At 40.5% G+C, this 19715-nt stretch overlaps 1 protein-coding gene across 7 annotated transcripts in view; it reads left to right on the forward strand.

Annotated features, from left to right (window-relative positions):
* NAV3 (neuron navigator 3) overlaps positions 1-19715 on the forward strand; it is a 275097-nt gene that overhangs the window by 151335 nt on the left and 104047 nt on the right. For all 7 annotated transcript variants that reach the window (XM_086749670.1, XM_086749690.1, XM_086749711.1 and 4 more), the window contains 3 exons: positions 10489-10597; positions 11000-11383; positions 15839-15958. In XM_086749670.1, coding sequence (XP_086605796.1) covers positions 10489-10597; positions 11000-11383; positions 15839-15958 — 613 coding nt within the window. The remainder of the gene's footprint in view (positions 1-10488; positions 10598-10999; positions 11384-15838; positions 15959-19715) is intronic.

The raw sequence follows: 19715 nt of genomic DNA on the forward strand, positions 1-19715 counted from the left end.
TACAAAGTATTATTTTATGAAATCAGTTATAGTATTTGGCTTTAACAAGTGTTTACATGTTCAAAGAGCTTCATGCAAGGTATTTGATTAAATAATTATTCATGAATTTACAAATATTGACTAATTATAAAAAATCTGAGGAATGAAGCAGAAATAAAAGAGTAATTTTAAGAGTTATAGGCCAATATCAATGGCAGGATTAGTGTAAAATGACTCAATTTTCAAATTTTGTGTTTACTGTGCTTCTTTTTTTTTGTTTCTGAAGGAAATAGTTAATTAATAGGTTTGGAAATAATTTACAATATTTTTTTTTCAAGTAAACTTGGCTGAAGAGATTCATAATCTTATGCATTTGCAGATCTATTACATAGTTCATTTACAAGGCTCCAAACTACGCACTGAGTCTTCAAAGAAAGTCTTATCTGACAGCAAAATTTATCTCTAGATTATTAGTCCTTGAAATAATTTTAATCATTCCTTTTATGAGAGAGACAATTAAAATAAAGTAATATGTAACACTGAGTATGATGGATTGGGGAAGTTTCCTGTACTGTTCTTAATGTAAGCATATTCCATTTTGGTGGGTAAGGAATACACTGAATTCCAAGATAGTTGGGGAATAATGCTCTGTCATGACATTTGCTCTCCTCTTGTCTCCTATACTGTCTGCTTAGTTTAGAAAGATGTATTTGATTGTTGCTGTATTTCATAACTTTAGAATGGAGGGATGAGCTTTACAAAAGTATTTTTCAATAAATAAACCTGAGAATTTTCCACATTGAAAATGACACCCCGCAGAGAGATGTGGTGAAGCAGAAGGATAAATTCAGTGTTCTTTTTGCTGAGCACTTGGTCCAAGATGTATGCATGTATCTGCTGTACCTAAGAATGATCCTGTGATCTGTCTACCAAGTGAGGCAGGGGGATTAATGGGAGAAAAGTTCATATAATCTTGTAATTAAGGGCAGTAGTACTGTGTTTGTACCCACAAAGGCTGAGCGAATTGTGTGATTGGTCCCAGTGCCTCCATATCTCAGTATTAGACTCATTGTGTTTCTAATGTCTGTAGAAAAGGAAATGAAACGGGTGGATGCTGGAGCTGCCAGCTACCCTCATGAGGTTCCCACAGAGTTCAGATGTCATTCCTGTGCCTGGATGATGGTCTGTGTCCTGTGTACTGCTGGAGCTGGCTGCAGTGAACAGTTCAGGCAGGAGAAGAAACAGCTCGGTAGAGACACTGAGACCCACTGGGTTGTTACCCGTAGCAGAGACCCTTCCAGCCTGGAGTGGTGGTGTACATATGACCAACATCATACCTGAGGTTTGTCATGGCTCGTTGGGTAAAGACATTTAATCCTCTGCCATATGTTTTTCTGCTCCCAGCTGGAAAGAGGACTACATCTACCTGGCCAGTTCTGGCAGTCTTGTATCTCATCTCTTCATGCTCAGAGCCAAGCAGCAACACTGTTCAGAGCATTGCTTAGCGCAAGGGAGTACAGCCTGTCCACAGGGCCTGCTAAGGGCAGATACAGCACTGCAGAAGTCACTGCTATATATGACCAGGCGTGCGTGTTGTGAGCTTGGTGTGGATGTGGAGCAGGTCCATACCTGCCTGCAGGTCCGTACCTGGCTGACCATGAGGGCAAGCCACTGATTGTAGCTGTTTGGGCTTGCAAGGGCAGGTGAAGAAGTTACCATTCATTTGGCTGGAGTACTGGGGAGAGATTCAGCCTTGCTGTTTATGGTAGGAAAAGATCTTGTTCCCTTGATCCCACTGCGCTGTCCAGGGGCAAATCATTGTTCTTCCTCTCCATTCGGAACACAGCAACTGAGAGTACTCGACCAATTTGAATGTTGAGCTTTGAAAACCATTGAGGGGAAAAGAGTGAGATTGGCTTAATTTTGAAAAATATCTATTGTAATTACAACCCTGTGAAGTCTTTCTAACAACCCCAAGAGCTTCTTCGGTGGTGCTGACCATGTGGTGACATCCGCACAGTGCAGGCAGCATGTGTGGGAGCATGCACGTGGTGCTGGAACTCCGCTTCTTCAGCTGGGGCCATGTCAGCATCCACGCCAGCATGGTGGGCTTTGCTGCAGGCAGGCACCAGCGTGTTCATAAAAACCTTTTAAGGGCACATATGCCAATATAAACTGGCAGACCCTGGAAGTAAACAACAGCAGTGCAACCATCTACGTCTTGCCTTTTGTTTCCATGCTGAAGAAGTGGCAGGCATTTAACATTGGGGATGATTTTGTACTCAGGCTGACAGAGCATTCTTGTCTGGTCTTACTTTGACTTTGTGGACTAGGTGGGGATGGGGAGTGGTACCTCCTCTTGTTGTGGACCTTGTCTTTCTAGGAATGTGTCAGTGATTTGAAATGGAAAACCATCATCACTTGAGACTACTGAATTTTTTTTTCTAGGTTAGTTCAGTGTGTCTGAGAGTCACCTGGGAAAAAATGTACTCTCCCTTTAAAATTTCTAAGAAGTTTCTCTCATGTGTTTTTTTTTTCTTCTTATATATCTTCAAAAACTATAAACTGAGCCAGTGAAAAGCAAGAAGTACACTGAGGCTTAGCACCTGTGTTAACACCTGTTTATTCATACAGGAAATCTGCAAGCAATCTGTAATTCTTAGGGTGGCATTTTTAAAGGTTACGTCCCTGTCAAGGTTTCTCAGTTAGGGATTTGAGATGAGCACATCTTCACACTGACAAAAGCAGTATATTGTTATACAGCAATTTTAATATTTTTTAGAATTCTGCACAAGGTTTTATGAAATTAATTGTCTCTAGATGAAAAGTTTGTATCTAAAAATTTAGAATGAAATTCAGCTAGTTCTTTGTTCGTCTGTCTATCATGTCTGGGATTAATATAATTTCCCTGTGAGAAAAGGTATATATTTAAACATAAGTCTTCTTTCTCTCAATAATGTATTTAAAAACAACATTTAGAACTGGTGAACTTAATTCAGACATGATATTAGTTACTTTAGAAAAAAAATTACTATTCCATTGATAGGTTTTCTTCAGAAGATTGTGAAACAATTATTTTATTACAGCTTTTCAATTCTATACTAGCCTTTGGATCTCACAGAGATGCAAACAAGGTATATTTTAAGGAGAAAGAAATGAAATATTTCCTTTCATAAATCACCTTACTGGATAGGTACTGTTGTGTTCCATTTTTTAGCTTATGACCTTAAATTATGTTTTTTTTTATTTAGAGCAGAAATTGCAAGACTAAAGGTCTGTTTGCAAATCTGCTTTTAGCTTCCTGCACAGGCAGTAGCAGTGATATGGAAGAAATAGTTTGTCATCCTTACCTTTCAGGGAGAAAAATAAGATTGAACTGTGAGCTAGGTCTGTTACCGTAGCATCCCATTCAGATGAAGCTGTGTCTTGAAACCTGTGGCACCGTAAACCGGGCAGAGGCTTCTGTGTCTCCGGTTTAATTCACCAGGATGTTTGCTGCCATGGCAGCCAGCAGCATTCACTGCAGTAGCAGAGAAGAGTCATATATCTGGGAATGCAGGTTGAATACTAAAATGTAAGGAGGTTTGTGCAGAGCTTTGCTTCAGTGGTTAATTTTGGCTCTTTATTGAGCTCTGACGTGGAGGCTGTACTTGCAGTTCTGTGTCAGCCCATCTCAAGTGAAGAGCTGTGCACGGGGATCAGTCATGATCTGCTGAGAGGGGGGAGGAAAGCCCGAGACAGCATTTGTGCCTACTTTGGATTTCAGAAGGCGGCAGTTGTAGACAGAGATGCGGGCCCACCGTTCTGATGAGACCGGTGATTGGATGGAGAGGGGAAAACACAGTTGGCTTTTGGGATTACTTCTGTGCTGGAGCAGAGTGTTTGATCAACTCTCTTCTGCTTGAGAGAAATCCAAGTGAAAATGACTGTAAGTACTGCAGATTAATGTGACGGGAGAGAAGTGGCTTAGTAGAGGCAGCAGCGTAATTTTAAAGAAAGTGACTGTGCGTGTCTAGTCATTTACAGTACCCACGCTGCGTGTTTGAGCTGTGCTTTTCTTTGCAACGGCAAGTATGTGCTACCTGAGATGTGCAGCGTGTGGTGCTGGAGCGATCACTTCCCAGACCTTTTGGGAGAATTGAACTGCTGTCCCTCTCAGAAATATGAAATCTAACTGAGGTGAAGCCCCAGCCGGAAAGATGCAGCGATCTGCTGAACTGTCAGTGTTTCAAGGCAAGGAGGTTAGAAGAGGGTGTGTTCGTCTTCAGAAGCAGAAGTCTCTAACCAATCTCACACTCATCAGCGAAGGGGAGAAGAGGCGATATTCGTACAGGGAGAACTGGTTTGGAAACGCCTCCAAGTCCAGCCAGAGTTACCATCAACGGGAGGCAGAAGCTGGGAGCAGAGGCTCCCTTTCCAAGGCTCTCTCGCAGTCGGTGCACTCTCTCTGCCACCCCAGTCTCACCGCACCCCAAGCATTGCAGGCAATAGCACCTGCTGGGAGCAGGACGTCCAGGAGGTTGGGAGACCGGCGTACAAGTGAAGGCTTTGAGATTGACAATGAGGAGAGAGAAAAATCAGATGATGAAAATGCATCCTGCAAGTCCCATTTCCCCAGCAGGAACTGGGCAGAGGAGGAGGAGGAAGGCTGCTTGCGTGAAGGGACCGCACATCTGGATGAAGATGTCATAATAACAATGCTGGGGGACCTAGAACAGGTCCTTTATACTGATATTTTAGGTAAGTTAACTTTGGCTTGACACCAGGAAGGGCAGGAGGAGACCCAAGTGTTAGCACATATCTACATGGAGCAGATTTTTGATCTTGACAGTGATTTCAAGAGACAGAACTGGGTTTATTTGCAATAGTAGACAAAAATAGGGTCTAGCCTTTTCTTCCTTGTTTGCTTACTCTTACCTCTAGAGACTGTATGAAATGAAGACAAATGTCTAAATCACTTTTGATGGGTGCATAGGCAGCAACAGCCTGTGAATAATTGAGCATAGTTTTCTTAGCTGTTTGAAGAAATAAGGTGAAACATTTAAGTGCTATTAGTTTCCTCATAAATAATTGAATTGTAATGACATTTGTTCTCATGAATTTAAAATTGAAATCTTAAATGCAAGGTTTGGTTTAGATAGAAAATGTCTTGGCCTGCCTACAAACTGTTCCTCCAGTATTGCTTCCCCTCACTCCTGCTGATAATTTCACCCCTATACATGGAATTGTGAGTGCCAGGGTTTCAGTTTAGTTTAAATAACCAGTTTTGTTATATCAGTGCATGCCAGTGAGCATTTGAAGTCCACAGCCATAGGTGCTTCAAAAGGCTTCTGTGTTACTGGCTGTACTTTTAATCTCTCAGCCCTTTATAAGAGAGCTCAAAGTGTTCATTTCCAAAGCTTTGTTCTTCAGCCAGTCAAAGGGTTGAAGTGGCTGCTTGCTTTTCCAAGGTTATGTAGCATGTGCCTAGCCTGAAGGTTCTTTGCTGGTGGATGTATTAGCCCTGACTGTGTTTAAACATTCAGGATAAAATTTTTGCTGTTTCTGTAATGTAAAAATCTATCATCTCAAAATAACAAAGAAATAAGTGGTCTCTTTTTATGCATACCTTTTTGTTGTTAGACTGTACCACTATGCACAAAGGGGCTTCTCCTGCAGATTAGAGGCTTGTTAGCAAAGGAAGCTGAGCTCTCCACCTGCCCCTGCTCCTCTTCATCTGTGTGTCACTGAGCAAATCCCTGGTCTCTTCTCAGCCTCAGTTTCCCCACCTGCAGAGTAAAACTAGTACTTTCCTTTGTGAATGAATTTAATATTTAAGAGTGGAAAATTCTCTGGGGAGCTGTTTATTATTTGTAAATCCTTTTATGAAAAATCAGACAATTAATGGAATTGTTATTCTTCCTTTTATCTGCTTTGGACTGTAATAACATGGGCAGAAGTACTGAAATGATTATGAACAGTATTATTAAATATGCAATTATGGGTAAGCTTCAGAACTGAGTGTAAAAGTTTAACCTAGGTGATTAGTGATTTCTGTAAAATGTTTATTTTGATTCCATGTGTACATGTCTCACATAATGGAAGAAATGAATGTGTTCTCCCAAAATTTATTGAGAGAACCTGTTCACTGCTTATAGGCAAGAATTTGGGGACCATCTTTTGGAATATTCATGTTTAACATAAATTATGAAACTACAAGTGATTTCAGCAAATTATATTTCATGGGGTCAATAAAATATTTATATTGGACTTTCTTGTAAGAGGAACAGAATTTTGACAGAAAGTTTTAGGGTACTTTGGTTTTAGTGTTGCTTATCCCAGTCTCTCCACATATGAAATTGAATGGCTTTTATTCAGCCTGCAAAACAGAATCTCTTGAGAGAACAAGCCAGGGAGCATTTCTGATAGGTTAGGTCATGCAAATATGGATAGACTCTGTGATGGCAGTGGGCCATAGTAATAAGCAACAAGGTGCCTGGAGGAGTCTGAACTCCCAGTACCTCAAGAGGGGCTACAGGAACGATGGGGAGAGACTCTTCAGTAGGGCCTGTTGTGACAGGACTAGGGGGGTAGTGATTTCAAAATAGAGGGAGGTAGATTTAGATTAGATATTAGGAAAAAAATTTTTACAATGAGGGTGGTGGAACGCTGGAACAGGTTGCCCAGAGAGGTGGTGGATGCCCCATCCCTGGAAACATTCAAGGCCAGGTTGGATGAGGCTCTGAGCAACCTGAGCTAGTCAGGGATGTCCCTGTTCCTTGCAGGGCAGTTGGACTATAGATGACCTTTAAAGGTCCCTTCCAATCCTGACCATTCTATGATTTTATGTCGGGTGCAAGTGATATCTGAGGATCTTGCACTCAGTGCAGAAAATTTCTCCAGTGTCATGTTCAGCAAGACATTCTGACTTGTTCATGCATGGTACAGCATGAGTCCATTGATGTGGCCATAGGGAAGGATGGAAAGAAAAAAAGAACAATTATTTTAAAAACACTTAATAGTTACAGTTATGAGGCTTTTGTATGTAGTGCTATGCAGTATTTTTAGATGATAAAACTCCAGTTGTATCTTTTTTAGAAAAAAAAATGATGGAAAGGTTTTGAAATTACTCTTTGTGTCACTGAGAGATCAAAAGAGATTAGATCTCAAACTTTTCACCTTTCCAGGATAGAATAACACCACTTTTATGGTATAATTTGTCTGAAAGTGAAATACTCTTCTCCATGAAAATTTATTTTGGCAGTTTGCCATATATATGTACCTTTTTTTTGTATGTGTTGCCATTATAGCTTAAGGCTTTGTTATGCTGTTTATTGTACAATATATATTAAAAAAGACAGTTGTTGTCATTTTTTTCTGCAAGAATTTGTAGTGTTAACGTACAGCAAGGACAACTGACAAGGACAAATAAGGAAGGAAAGGGCAAAGTCACTGCAAATATGAGTTATACTCAGTTCCTCAAATGAGTGTAAAGGTAAAGTATTGCTTTGCCTTTAATTCTGCCTACTTATACCCTGGAATTTGTTTTTCTGTGTATAACAGAAAATTGTCTTACACCAACAAGCTACTGTCTCACCTCTTGTTTTAGGCAGGGCAGGTAACCAGTCCTGGGTCTCCCTCATATAGGCAGGAATATAATGCGCTCCTGGAAGTGAATCTGAGTGCATTTGGCAGGGGGAGGAAAGCAAAGGGCAGCAACATTGAGGGATTGAGCACACCGTGGGCAACTGCCTGGAGGCAGGCATGGACAGTCTGCCTAGGAACTGTCTGGGCTTTCTACAGCAGGTTCAGTCTAACAGGACTTAATGGTCTCCAGTTTTGCCTTGGTATGAGCTCTTTTGCCTTATGGGAGTCTCCAAGAGGGTGCGGAAAGCTCTGCAAACACTACATGGGATCCATGGGTACATTGATCATCAAGGTGCTTGATTGACCACATCTAGCTTAAAACACAGGAGCAGTTGTGGCCATTTCAATCTGAGTGTGAACATTTGTCTCCTGCAAGGTATTACATGTAAAAATGCACACAAGTCATTTATTTTAATGAGCAAAATTTTGTGAAGGGACCTGCCCTTGAGGCGTGGCTTGAGAAGATGGAGAGTTTGACAGTAGTGCTGGACCTGTATCCTCCTTTCTTGTCTCTACCTTGTCCGGGTGTTGACCTTACCATCAGTTCCATGGTACCAACTCAAAGGTTTATGGACTGTTGGACCATGAAACCATTGAAGAACTGATTTGGACCAATGAAAGAAACAAGCAAACAGCAGTTCCTGAAGGACTGTTTGGCTGCAGCGAAGAGGACAGAAGTTATAACTGGCACAGAGTAGATGGGAAAACCTCAAACTGGCATTGCTGTCAAAGCTAGCTTGACATTAAACCACAACCGCAGGGTACATTGGCTAGTACCGTGCATCATTTGCCTATCAGGGAAGAAATAAAAGGTATATGGAATGTATATGGAATAATTTATTTCCATTTAATGTCAGAAGTTTGGCTTTTTCTTGTCTATCTGCAGAGTATTTGGGCAATAGGAGCTCGGCTGCAGAACAGGGTGCAGTATCTGCTTGGTTTGTTGATGAGCTCAAAGGCTGCATCCTTTAGTCAAAACTTAAAATTAAGGAGCTTAAGTGAACCACTGTTCAAATAGGGTTTGCTTCTGCAGATTCTCCCTTACATTTGAAATAAATGTCACTGTATACATTAACCCAATGCTTTTTTAGCCAATATTAAACTCATACTTGTAGTTTTGCTGCAAGTCAGCCTTACTATATTTTTCCCATGCCTTCAAGCAGATGTTGTGTTGAGATCTTTTTACTTTACCAGGATTTTTTCTCTTAGGATTATATTTTTTTTTGTTGCTTTACTTTTCCAGAATACTCTGTTAAATATAAAATTGTCATTGTTTCTGGCGCCACGTTGAATATTTGCCAGCTCTCTGTCCTATGCAACTTTTCTTGCAAGCTCTACTCGAGTGGCACACCATGCTTTTGCTCAGAGACATCACCACTGTTGAATTTGTATCTTGTATAAACTCACACACAAACCTGGGAGGAGGAAAGGTGGCAAAGAGTAAGAAATATAGCAACTTGAAGATGTGTATCTGCGTGTGTATTTCACATCTTACAAATGTGAAATAGCATAGTGCTGTAAGGTATTTTGCCTCTGCTTGGATTTCTGATCTTGATTTTTGTATAATGTTGAGTTTAAATTCACCAGACTATCTCCTGTTAGATGTCTTCATAGATTAAACAGTTTCTTGATGTCATAAGCATTCCAACATTAGATTAAAAGCTTGTTCTGGGTGTGAATGCTGAAATCTAGAGTTAATACTAGAGACAATTTTACTGGTTGTACAATACCATCTTGATGATAATATTTCCAGAATGAGGAGTAAAATTAACAAGGTGAGGTATGACATTAAATTAATCATTTATGGAGTCAAAAATAAATTGTTTGCACTCCAAGTTCAATGTTGTACATAAAACTAGAATAATGATACTTCTTGACAACCTTATTTGAAGCAACAGATATAGGACACAGCCAGAAGCAGAAAATTAGCCTTGAACAAATCAGTGATTTTATAACAGATTTTCTTTCAAAATTCTCTTACTCTCCAAAAGAAAAATGAACGGAAATTGTTTGATATATGGATATGCTAGAAAACATGCATTGCTATATCTTCATATATGAGTTTGGAGGTTGCTCTGAGGCTTATTACATTTTCCTTTTGTAACACATAACTTTTTTTTTTTACTTTTTTTTTCTTTTTTTTTAATCATGTCAAGTAAACATAATTCAGGATGCTCCAGGTGAAGTTTTGTGGGCTTCACTACACAAGACACCAGATTAGCTTGTCACAATGGATCTCTGAAGGCTGTTAAAATCCATAATTGTATAAATGACGCATGTGTTTAGAGCGTTCAGATTTTTATCCCAAGAAGAATAATATTTTTATCTCATATGAAGAATAATCTCCCCCTTCAGCAAACCATTACAGTTCAGGAAAGATGCTTTGTTAAGTGCCTGCCTTTGAGTGCTTTGAAATAGCCTGGATGTTAAGTGCATACTGAAGAGTTGTTGCAACAGTCATCCCAATTCTTTCCAGACACAGATTTACTGTGGCTTTATTTCCTACCAAGTCATGTAAAATGTCAAGGAGGAAAAAGAGGCTGTGTAATGTATCAAGTGGTCTGGGGCTGCATCGTGCCTTGATTACAGAGGATAAAAATCCCAACGCTGTAAATCTGAGTTTCTTTAATAGATTTGGCCCCTAACAGGGATGCTTCACCAGGACTCTTTTCAGTGGGTTTTTTACATACCACATGTTATTTATAAACATATGTGTGTTTTATTACTGAAAGGATGAGGTTTTGTTTTTTAAAAGATTGAAGGGACAGACCTATTTGCAATCATATGTGTGTATTGTCAGCTGTGTATGCATGTGTGGACTTCATTCAACCTCATATGCTTGTGTGCGCTAAGATTTACGCTGGCTTTTCTGTTTTCTTCCAGGGGAAGACCCTGAAACAAGAAGAATGAGAACTGTAAAGAATATAGCAGACCTGAGACAGAATTTGGAAGAAACCATGTCCAGCCTTAGGGGGACCCAGATAAGCCACAGGTATACTGGGGTTTTTTTGTAGACTGCTAAAAATGTGTACTGTAGGAGAATATTACTAGTTGCTGAATGAATTAGCTATGACACGAACCATACTGTTGGCTAGACTGCCTCAACAACTGAAATGTGACTTTAATATATTTTCCTGTCAAAATGTCTTATACAATCATTCATGAAGGTGGTTATTGTTTCATATACATCTACTTAGAAGCCTATAAAATTTATTTTCAGTTATTTTATAAGTAGAGGTTATTGTATACATAAACACATGGGTGCACATGCAGACACACACACACACGCACTGAATTTTTTTAAAAAATATCCATTCTTCCAGCCTTTGCTTTTCCTTCTTTCTTAGGAACAGAAATAGCCACAGTTCACTGACTTCTCCATTTTGTTTGGCAGCACGTTGGAGACAACTTTTGACAGCACTGTGACAACTGAGGTGAATGGGAGAAGCATACCAAGCTTGACAAGCCGGTCCACCCCGATGACTTGGAGGCTAGGGCAGGCCAGTCCTCGGCTGCAGGCAGGAGATGCCCCATCTTTGGGCAGTGGTTATCCTCGCAGCAGCGCAAGTCGCTTCATACACACAGACCCTTCTCGATTCATGTACACCACTCCACTTCGCCGAGCAGCTGTTTCTCGCCTGGGAAATATCTCACAGATTGACATGAGTGAGAAGGGAAGTGGTGATCTGGACATGTCTTCTGAAGTTGACGTTGGCGGCTACATGAGCGACGGGGACATTCTTGGGAAAAGCCTCCGAACTGATGACATCAATAGTGGGTAAGTAGTACTTTTTCCCATTTGAACTAATGCATGATTGGCAGGTTTAATAGGATTTTCCTAACAAATTCTGGCACACAAGTGGAAGTTGTATTATGGTTGCCACCTAAAAATATACACATAAAAAAACACAAACCAAAAATAAGCCCCTAAGCTGCCAGTGGTGTTCTCAACTGCCTTCAAATTCAGTTCTTCTGCTTTAACATCAAGATGACTTTGCTATGAACTTTGATAAGAGTACAGTTATTTCTTATTACTGGAATTACTGGAATTTCTTAATTCTCTGGTAAACGATATCTTTGCACTGCTTTCCCTGGGATGAGGCTTCTTTTGGTATTCTTATGTTTTATTTGAGATGGTAGATGTGGTATTGGATGCAGCGAATGAAAAGCAGTTGCTGACAGGCCTAACATTCTCTGTTTCCACTTGAGATATTTTCTAGTGTAGTCTATGTGATAGACCTTTAGGATTGCTATTTAAAAATTCTTATGTCAGTTTTGTGAACCTAAGTCACTTCACTCCTATGTATGTTAGAACTCCTAAAGCATCACTGAAAAAAAAAAAAAAGCCTTGTTACTGTTGTACTCATACTTAAGTTACTGTTGAGTGCTGCCTAAAATACTGTTTTAGTGGAAATGTTGGTGCCTTGAGACTGCTTAGTGGCTGAGTTAGCATTGGTTTGAACAGAAGTCCCATAGAGTATATGGCCATGTCACACCACACTACTTTGCTCTGTATAAATTTAGGACCCTTGCTGTCAATCTAATCTTTTAGTTTGAAGTATAGTTGTGATTAGAGAATGGTGACTGATGAAACTGGATATGATATGTTCCTAAGGGCAAATGTAAGTCTGTGATCAAAGCTTTCTCTAGAGTAGTGTCTCACCTCAAGCACCATCCAAAGATAGATCTCCAGAAAAAGCGTAGCTATAAAGAAAGCATATTCCTCTATCTCCCTGGTGCACTGTCTCAGTGATCTGTGAGCGGAGCACTGCTGACAAGGTTGTCCACAGCACAGCATTAGTGGCTGTTGAGTAGGATGCCATATTCATGTGTGCTAGAACAGAGAAAAGACGGATGAAAATTCTGATACTTTAATGTCTGAAGACATTCCTTTTATCGTAAAGGAAATATAAATGCTGCCTTTGATGGATGCATGAGTTTGTTTAAAAAAAAAAAAAAAGATAGGGGAATCCTGTGCAGTGCCTGATGGGTTGTATTAATTAGCTTATTGCATTAGAGAATTAATATAGTCGTCTTGTGTGACTTTTCTTTGCATCTGTAATAAGGGTGACTCAATAGACAGTAAGTCGCAATGTGCTCAGTTAACATGTTTAGGTGCAGTAAATGTTAAAAACAAGTTAATAAGCTCTGAAAATTCAGGATTCATTGAGGCATATAAAGTCTTATCTCCTTTATGCCTCTTCCATTTTCAGTTTAATTACTTTAAACACTTGGGGACAGGAATGCAGCAGTAATTAGAAATTAGTGTGAGGAAGTCCTTTTGCACTTGTTAAGACTCTCCATTCAGGTTTTACTTGTAGAGGAAAAAATCCATATAGAATGGATTGCATTCAAACCACACGTAAATTTAATACATAATTCCTGAGGCTTGGAATCTACTGCATAATTCACCCCCAGCTAAATAATCTGTCAAAAAGTCTGAATTTTGTCTTTAATAAAAGGATAAGTCTAGTGCATGAGTATGACTCTTAATTTACCTTTGAAAACAATTCTGAAGTTTCCTTCTGCAGACACCAGATAGCAGAGTTTCAGAAATCCCATGGTGAACTGCAGGTCAAATCTTACCTGTACATAAAATGCCTTAGAATTTAGTAAAAAATAAGCAAACCAACCCTTTGTGTTTTAACACACTTGAGGTTGCCTTCATCCAGATTGCCACCCAGGACATGATGCTGTCTCAAACTGTGGCTGTCACACAGGGCTACGCTACCACAGCTTTGCTCTCAAAATCTGCACCAGCTCACCCACCCCGAACCGTGGGAGTGGAGGCTGGTGCTCCAGGGCTGCTGTATCGGCCCCACTGTCTCTGGGACAGTTGATTTCAATTAAACCAGCTCCCAGAAGGAACTGCAGGGAGAGGGCCAACAGAACATCTGGAGCACCAGCATTGTGTGTGTGCTTTGGCTTGTGCCTGGGAGTCTGTGTAGAGTTATTAAATATTTGTATACTTGGACTGTCATAGTTCAGCCCCGATCAGGACCAGACTACGCAGTCTCTCTCTCACTCCCCCCACCCTCCGAGAGAACAGGGAGAGAAAATATAAGAAAAACGACTCGAGGTTTGAGATAAGGACAGGGAGAAATCCTTCAAGTTACCGTCACGGGCAAAACAGACTTGACTTGAGGAAAACTATTCATTTATTACTACAAACAGCAGGATAATGAGACAGAGAACAAGATAACCTCCCCCCACCCCTCCCTCTTCCCGAGCTTAACATTATCTCTACTACCTTCCCCTCCCGAGCGGCACAGGGGGGAAGAGGGAATGGGGGTTGTGGTCAGTTCATCACATGTTGTTTCACGCCGCTGCTTCATGGTTGGGGGAAGAACTCCTCGCATTCCTCCCCTGCTCCGTTGTGGGGTCCCACCCCTACGCCACAGTCCTTTGTGGAACAGCTCCGGCGTGGGTCATCTCTTCCACGGGTGCAGTCCCTCTAGAACAGCTGTCCCAGCGGGCCCTCCACGGGCCACAGCTGCCTTCAGGCATCCACCTCCCCCGGTATGGGGTCCTTCACGGGCTCCAAGTGGATCTCTGCTCCTCCGTGGACCTCCATGGGCTGCAGGGGGAGAACCTGCTCCACCATGGTCGTCACCACAGGCTGCAGGGGAATCTTGGCCAGGAGTCACATTACTCCTCCCCCTCCTTCTGAACTGACCTTGGCGTCTGCAGCCGTTCCTCACAACAGGCTGGTAGATGTCTCTCAGGATCTTTTTTACATCTTATTCATATCTCATCTCCTTTCCACTTCTTGCAGCCGGGCTGGACCGAGTCAGGCCCAGTCGGCTGCCTGGTGAGAGGCCAGAGTGTGAGGCCTGCAAGGCCCATGAGGCCTGCGCCTCCCGCTCTGCGCCTCCGCCCCCGCTCAGCTCCTTCACATCTTCTCTTCTCTCTTTTTTTCTGTTTTCCCCTTCTTAAATATGTTATCGCAGAGGCGTTATCATGGAACATTCTGCTACCAATCGGCTCGGCCTTGGCCAGCAGCAGATCCGCCCTAGGACCGGCCGAGTCCACTGAACAAAGGGGAGCGACTTCTAGCAGTTTCCTACAGAAGCTACCACCTTAGGCCCCCCCCTCACTAACAAAACCACGACATGGACATACGCTTCACCTGAAAGATGGATTTGAGTGGCACCATTTCATGGCTCAAGGAGAACTTCTGTTAAAGATTACTCAAATTGGAAGTGAACTCTAGTAGATCATTTTATCCATCATCCTAGCATTGGGACTACACTTATTTCAGTAAGCCTGTAAATTTGTTTTGAGCAGGCTCACTGAGGTATACAATTTTTTTTTCTGTATGTATACTTCTGTGTTAAGTGCCATACGTGTGAGTGGTCCTTCACAAATAAATTTGTGCAAACTCTGTACTAGGTTGCTACATTAAAGTTACCAAAAACTACAAGAGGGAAAAGTAAAAAACAAGAGCCTGGGAGGGAAGACAGCATAATGAAAGATCCTTTGAAAAAATGATGGACAGGTGTTGAGAGTGGGACAGGCTTGTGGTACTGCTCAGTTATAAGAACCAAGGCCTCTCATAGAGATATTAAACTGTAGGCAGGCATTCCAGAAATTATTGCTGCTGCTTGAAATTCAAAAACTTTTAACGGTTCTCTAGTGAGTAAGCAGCACTATACTCACTGTTGGATTTATTAGTCATTCGTTATAATGCGAAGCAATAGGAATCAAGCTGAAGATAGAAGATAGAAAAAGATTCTTAAATGTCATTGTAAAGGCTTTAGTGGGTATCTCTTTCGTATTTGAACTATTGCATCCCAGCAGGGCCTACAGATTTGGGTTCTCAATTTCTGTTCCCATTTAGGTGGATGCTACTGATTTTTTTCCTTTTTTTTTTTTTTTTTTTTTAACTGGAGTTATGCTTCTTGCGTCTTGTGCTATTATTTGACAAAGCTACAGTACTTAAAATGTACTTAAATTTTTTTAAGATACTTGAGGGTTTCCATCTAAGTACATTTTAATAAAACAAGTTGGCCTGTAATCCGTCACAGAAAAAGATAAATGATCCTAGAAAACAGGGACATATCTGATCTCCCTGCGCTGGGCACTCAAAGTGACAGTATTTAGTATAAGTCTATAATCTAATAGGACAGGCCATACCTTAAACATTTGAATTCCACAGTCCATTAACTTTAGAGTGAAATATGGTTGCCAGATGGCTGCATTTCGCACAGATTGACCACACATTTATTTTCAGGTACATGACAGATGGAGGACTCAACCTATATACAAGAAGTCTGAACCGAATACCAGACCTAGCTGCCTCTCGAGACGTCATTCAAAGAGGGGTTCATGACGTGACTGTGGATGCAGACAGGTAACAGTATTTTGCTAAGTAAAAAGCTATCTAAGCTTTACAGATATTTTTCATCCTTCATACCTGCTAGTATATCACTGTTTTGTTCTTAAGTAATATAGCAAGAGAAAACAAGCTAAGTTTCCGAGAACACAATATGCCGAATACCACAATGAGTGCAGAAAAAGAGAATTTCTCACATGGGAATGGGACTTAGGAAGAATTTATTGTTGGAGATGTAAAAGAAAACATTAAGAAGCCCAGACCTAAGTTGCAGTCTTGAATCTCCAAAATGGGACATGGTTTTTACAGGTTGCCTTGCCAGTTGATGGGCAAAGGGAAAATACACATGGTCTCTAGGCAGCAGAGAGCTTGCGTGTGCCTGATGATGTGTGTCAGAACATGCATTTGGAGTTGGCTGGAACCAGAAACCTGGTCTTCTCCACCCATTTTGCTCTCTGGGGTTGTCAGAAGGCGGCAGTACCCGTGAGCAGTGGGAAGTGAGAAGTGGGGTTGTGTCCCATTGTCTATGCAGTGTGAAAAAAGAAACAACCTTATACGTGTATATATGGGTGTGAGCGTAAAAACACGCTCCCACTAGTACTTCTTCAGATTAGACAAGTGTTTTCTGTTTCTTTTCCTTGAGCTTAAAGTAGATTCATATTGGTGGCTTGTATCCATGTCTGAGAAATAAAAATTCATAACCCAGCTTTTACAGAACTTAGAGCTGTCAGCTCTGAGGTTTTGGTCAGACCATCATAGAGATATGGAGCAGCTGTGAAATTTGGCAGTCTTCAGTTTTAGGGGGTTGATTTCAGTCCCATCTTTTTAAAATCTAGTTTCCTTTAAGGGAAAAAAAAAGTGCTTAATCAGGAAGGGATAAAAGGTTCATGGAGTGGCTCTGATTTTACAAACTCAGCAAATTAGTTGAAGTAGTTCTAGGATATTAACCTAGGTATGTTATAATGTTTACTTTTCACAGTTTTCTGGTGAAAATGTGGCTGTGACACAAGTCAGGGATAGTCTGCATTAGTTAAACAGTGCATGCAATGCGTCAGGATAAAAAATATAATTTTCATCTAAAGAATCAGTTACTTAAAAAAGAAGGTTGCTTTAGCTGACGTATTAGCATTAGTTGACCTTGCAGAAAAAGCCTATTTTAGATAGCAATTCAAATGAACACAGCTTGGTTCTTTGGAACACAGGCATTGACGTGATGGAAAGACCAGAGAAAGTGTACAGTAGGCGTTTAAGAAAATAATTTGGATAGAACTCAGGCAGTAACAGAAGGAGAAAATGAGAAATGAGATGTGGGCAGGAGGGACTTTAGTGGAGCTCTCTGTGTGAGAACATAGAACCTTAATCTCAAAGTGGGAGAGAGGGTGGCAAATTTAGAGGCTGGGAGTCATGTAGTTAAAGACAGAGAATGTTGCTAACGCCCACATTTTTGTATGTCTCTATATCTTTTTTTTCACCTGGGAGTGAAGTTATTAGAGCTCTTCCCACCATGCAGTATTCACACCCAGGTTTCACACCACGCACATTTCCCTGAGAAAAAAAAGAGGTCCAAATTAAGGGATTTCAATATTTTTCTATGTATTCCTCAAACTCTAGATGCCACTCAATCACTTTGTGTTTGTTTTGCTTTGAACTGTTATTTAGTAATGTATGTGTTAATTTGTTCTATATAGTGTGCAGGTACATACATGTTTTGCGTGTGAAACCACAGGGAGACTATCACAAGTTCTCAATTAATGAGATTGTCCAGCATTTCCCAATACATAAATCTGTTTTGGTTTGTTTATACAACTTTGTCAGACGGGCTAAAAATGTTGTGCTAAAAACTACTCTGCTGTTTCTGAGTCTTTCATCTCCGAGTCTATCACTTGCCAAGTTGTGGAGCAGGGACTTCAAATTTGTCAGGAGATTATTTTGGGTCTTGAGTGAAAAGTTGACCAATTTTATGCGAGATACAAGGCGTGTAGAAAAAAAAAAAAAGAAATTCATGTGTATTCAGGAAGGATTTATTTTATCTCAACAGGTGAAATCTTAGTATAGTCTGTCTTCACGGTGCATTTGCAAACTGCCCTTGACATTAACAAACTGCATGAGTGAGCTCCAAAGTAGTTTCTGAGCTTAAAGCCTACAGACGTGACGTAGGATTTACTCTGTAGTGACTGCTTTCCTTTACACAAAGAATGAAAGCTAGACTCCTGTGCTCTTCTGGACCCTCTAAATGGGGTGTCATGGAATATGCTATTTGCTATCACGTAATCAAAAACTTTATCATAATGCGTAGGCATGAGGAGATGAGGAGTTTAAATTACAGATGTTCAAACAATTCTGGCATTTTCTGACCTTTCAATGCTTTGTTTTTACCTTAATCATTTTTGACATAGATTTTTTTTTGTGTGTGTGTGTGTATAAATGTATGCTTCCTTGAAGCAGGAAAAAGGTGTTAGGAAGTGGAAAAAAATGAAATATTTTTATGAGTTCTGATGATAACAAAACACATACTTGCCAAAATGGATCACAACAAACCTGTATAATGTCAAACACACGCACAAAAAATTGTTTACACTGATCTTCAACATTGTGTGTCAACATTTGTGATATGAAATCAGCTGGGAAAAGGCAATACAGAGATTGCTGAGACTCTCACTTCCTTTGGCAGGATAGGTTGTGGTCCTTCACGACAGCATGGGTACCTGAGATTTCATCTTATCTCACATAACATTTTAGATATTATTTTTTCTACTCTGAACAGAAAATAACAGGGTTTGTGTCAAGGCTTCAAGGTACGCCTTGTCACTGGCATGATGAGCTTCCATGAAAGAGGATTATTCTCCTATCATCCTTGTAGGTATATGAAGGACATATGCTTTGCATATGGTACCATTAGTATAAGCTTTTCTCATAATTGGCATGATTTGCCCTGGCCTTTCTCTTGTAAAGGACTCTGCTGACATCTCTGTGCAGGCAGAAAATAAATTAGATGCTGCAAATACCTGATTTACATTTAGCAGCTAGGAGAGAAGTTTCAGTATTCTGTCCATCACTAGAGCCAGCAACTTTTGCTGACAGCAACCCCATGTTCTTCATGAAAACTGAACTTGGGTTTTCTCTGACAACCTAAATTAAGGCTTCTGGTTATATTTTAAAACTTTCTCTTTTTGTGAGCTGGCAGTACATTATTCTTCAGATAGGTGGGCTGATGATATCTTTCAGGGTAGTGCCATTTCTGGGAAGTGTATACTTTCAGACTGATTCTCATTTCATGGATAAATCAGGAATAATTAATTGAAATTGAGGCTGTGGAACTGGTCTAAAAAGACAGTCAGGTCCCCAGTTTGATTCCACTCTAAATTGGTTTCAGTAGCACCTGCATCTCCACTTCTTGCCAAAAAGCAAAAGGTTGAAGGATCTCCATGCAGAAACCTAGCCTGAGAGGGTTCATCCACAGAATAATATTAAATTGCTCTTTGAACAACTTCATTAAAAGTTAAATTTATGAATGCAACATAAGCCAAGGCTTAAGTGTTGATTGCATACTGCTCTGGGTAGCACATTGGTGTAGAAATGAATACAGCACGTTTGCTTGTTGTAGGGCAAGAATTGTAATGGTTCAATGAAAGGCTGAAGGGACACTGGCAGCATCAGATGTCAAGGGTTGTATCGTTCTTCTTTTAATTTTTTTTTTTCTGATTGGGCTCTTTTTTTGGATCTATAAATGCCTATTCCTTGCAACTTACCTTTCTTCAGATACCATAAGAAATTA

Source organism: Chlamydotis macqueenii, chromosome 1 (assembly GCF_036417535.1).
Source record: "Chlamydotis macqueenii isolate bChlMac1 chromosome 1, bChlMac1.mat, whole genome shotgun sequence".
NCBI lineage: Eukaryota > Metazoa > Chordata > Aves > Otidiformes > Otididae > Chlamydotis > Chlamydotis macqueenii.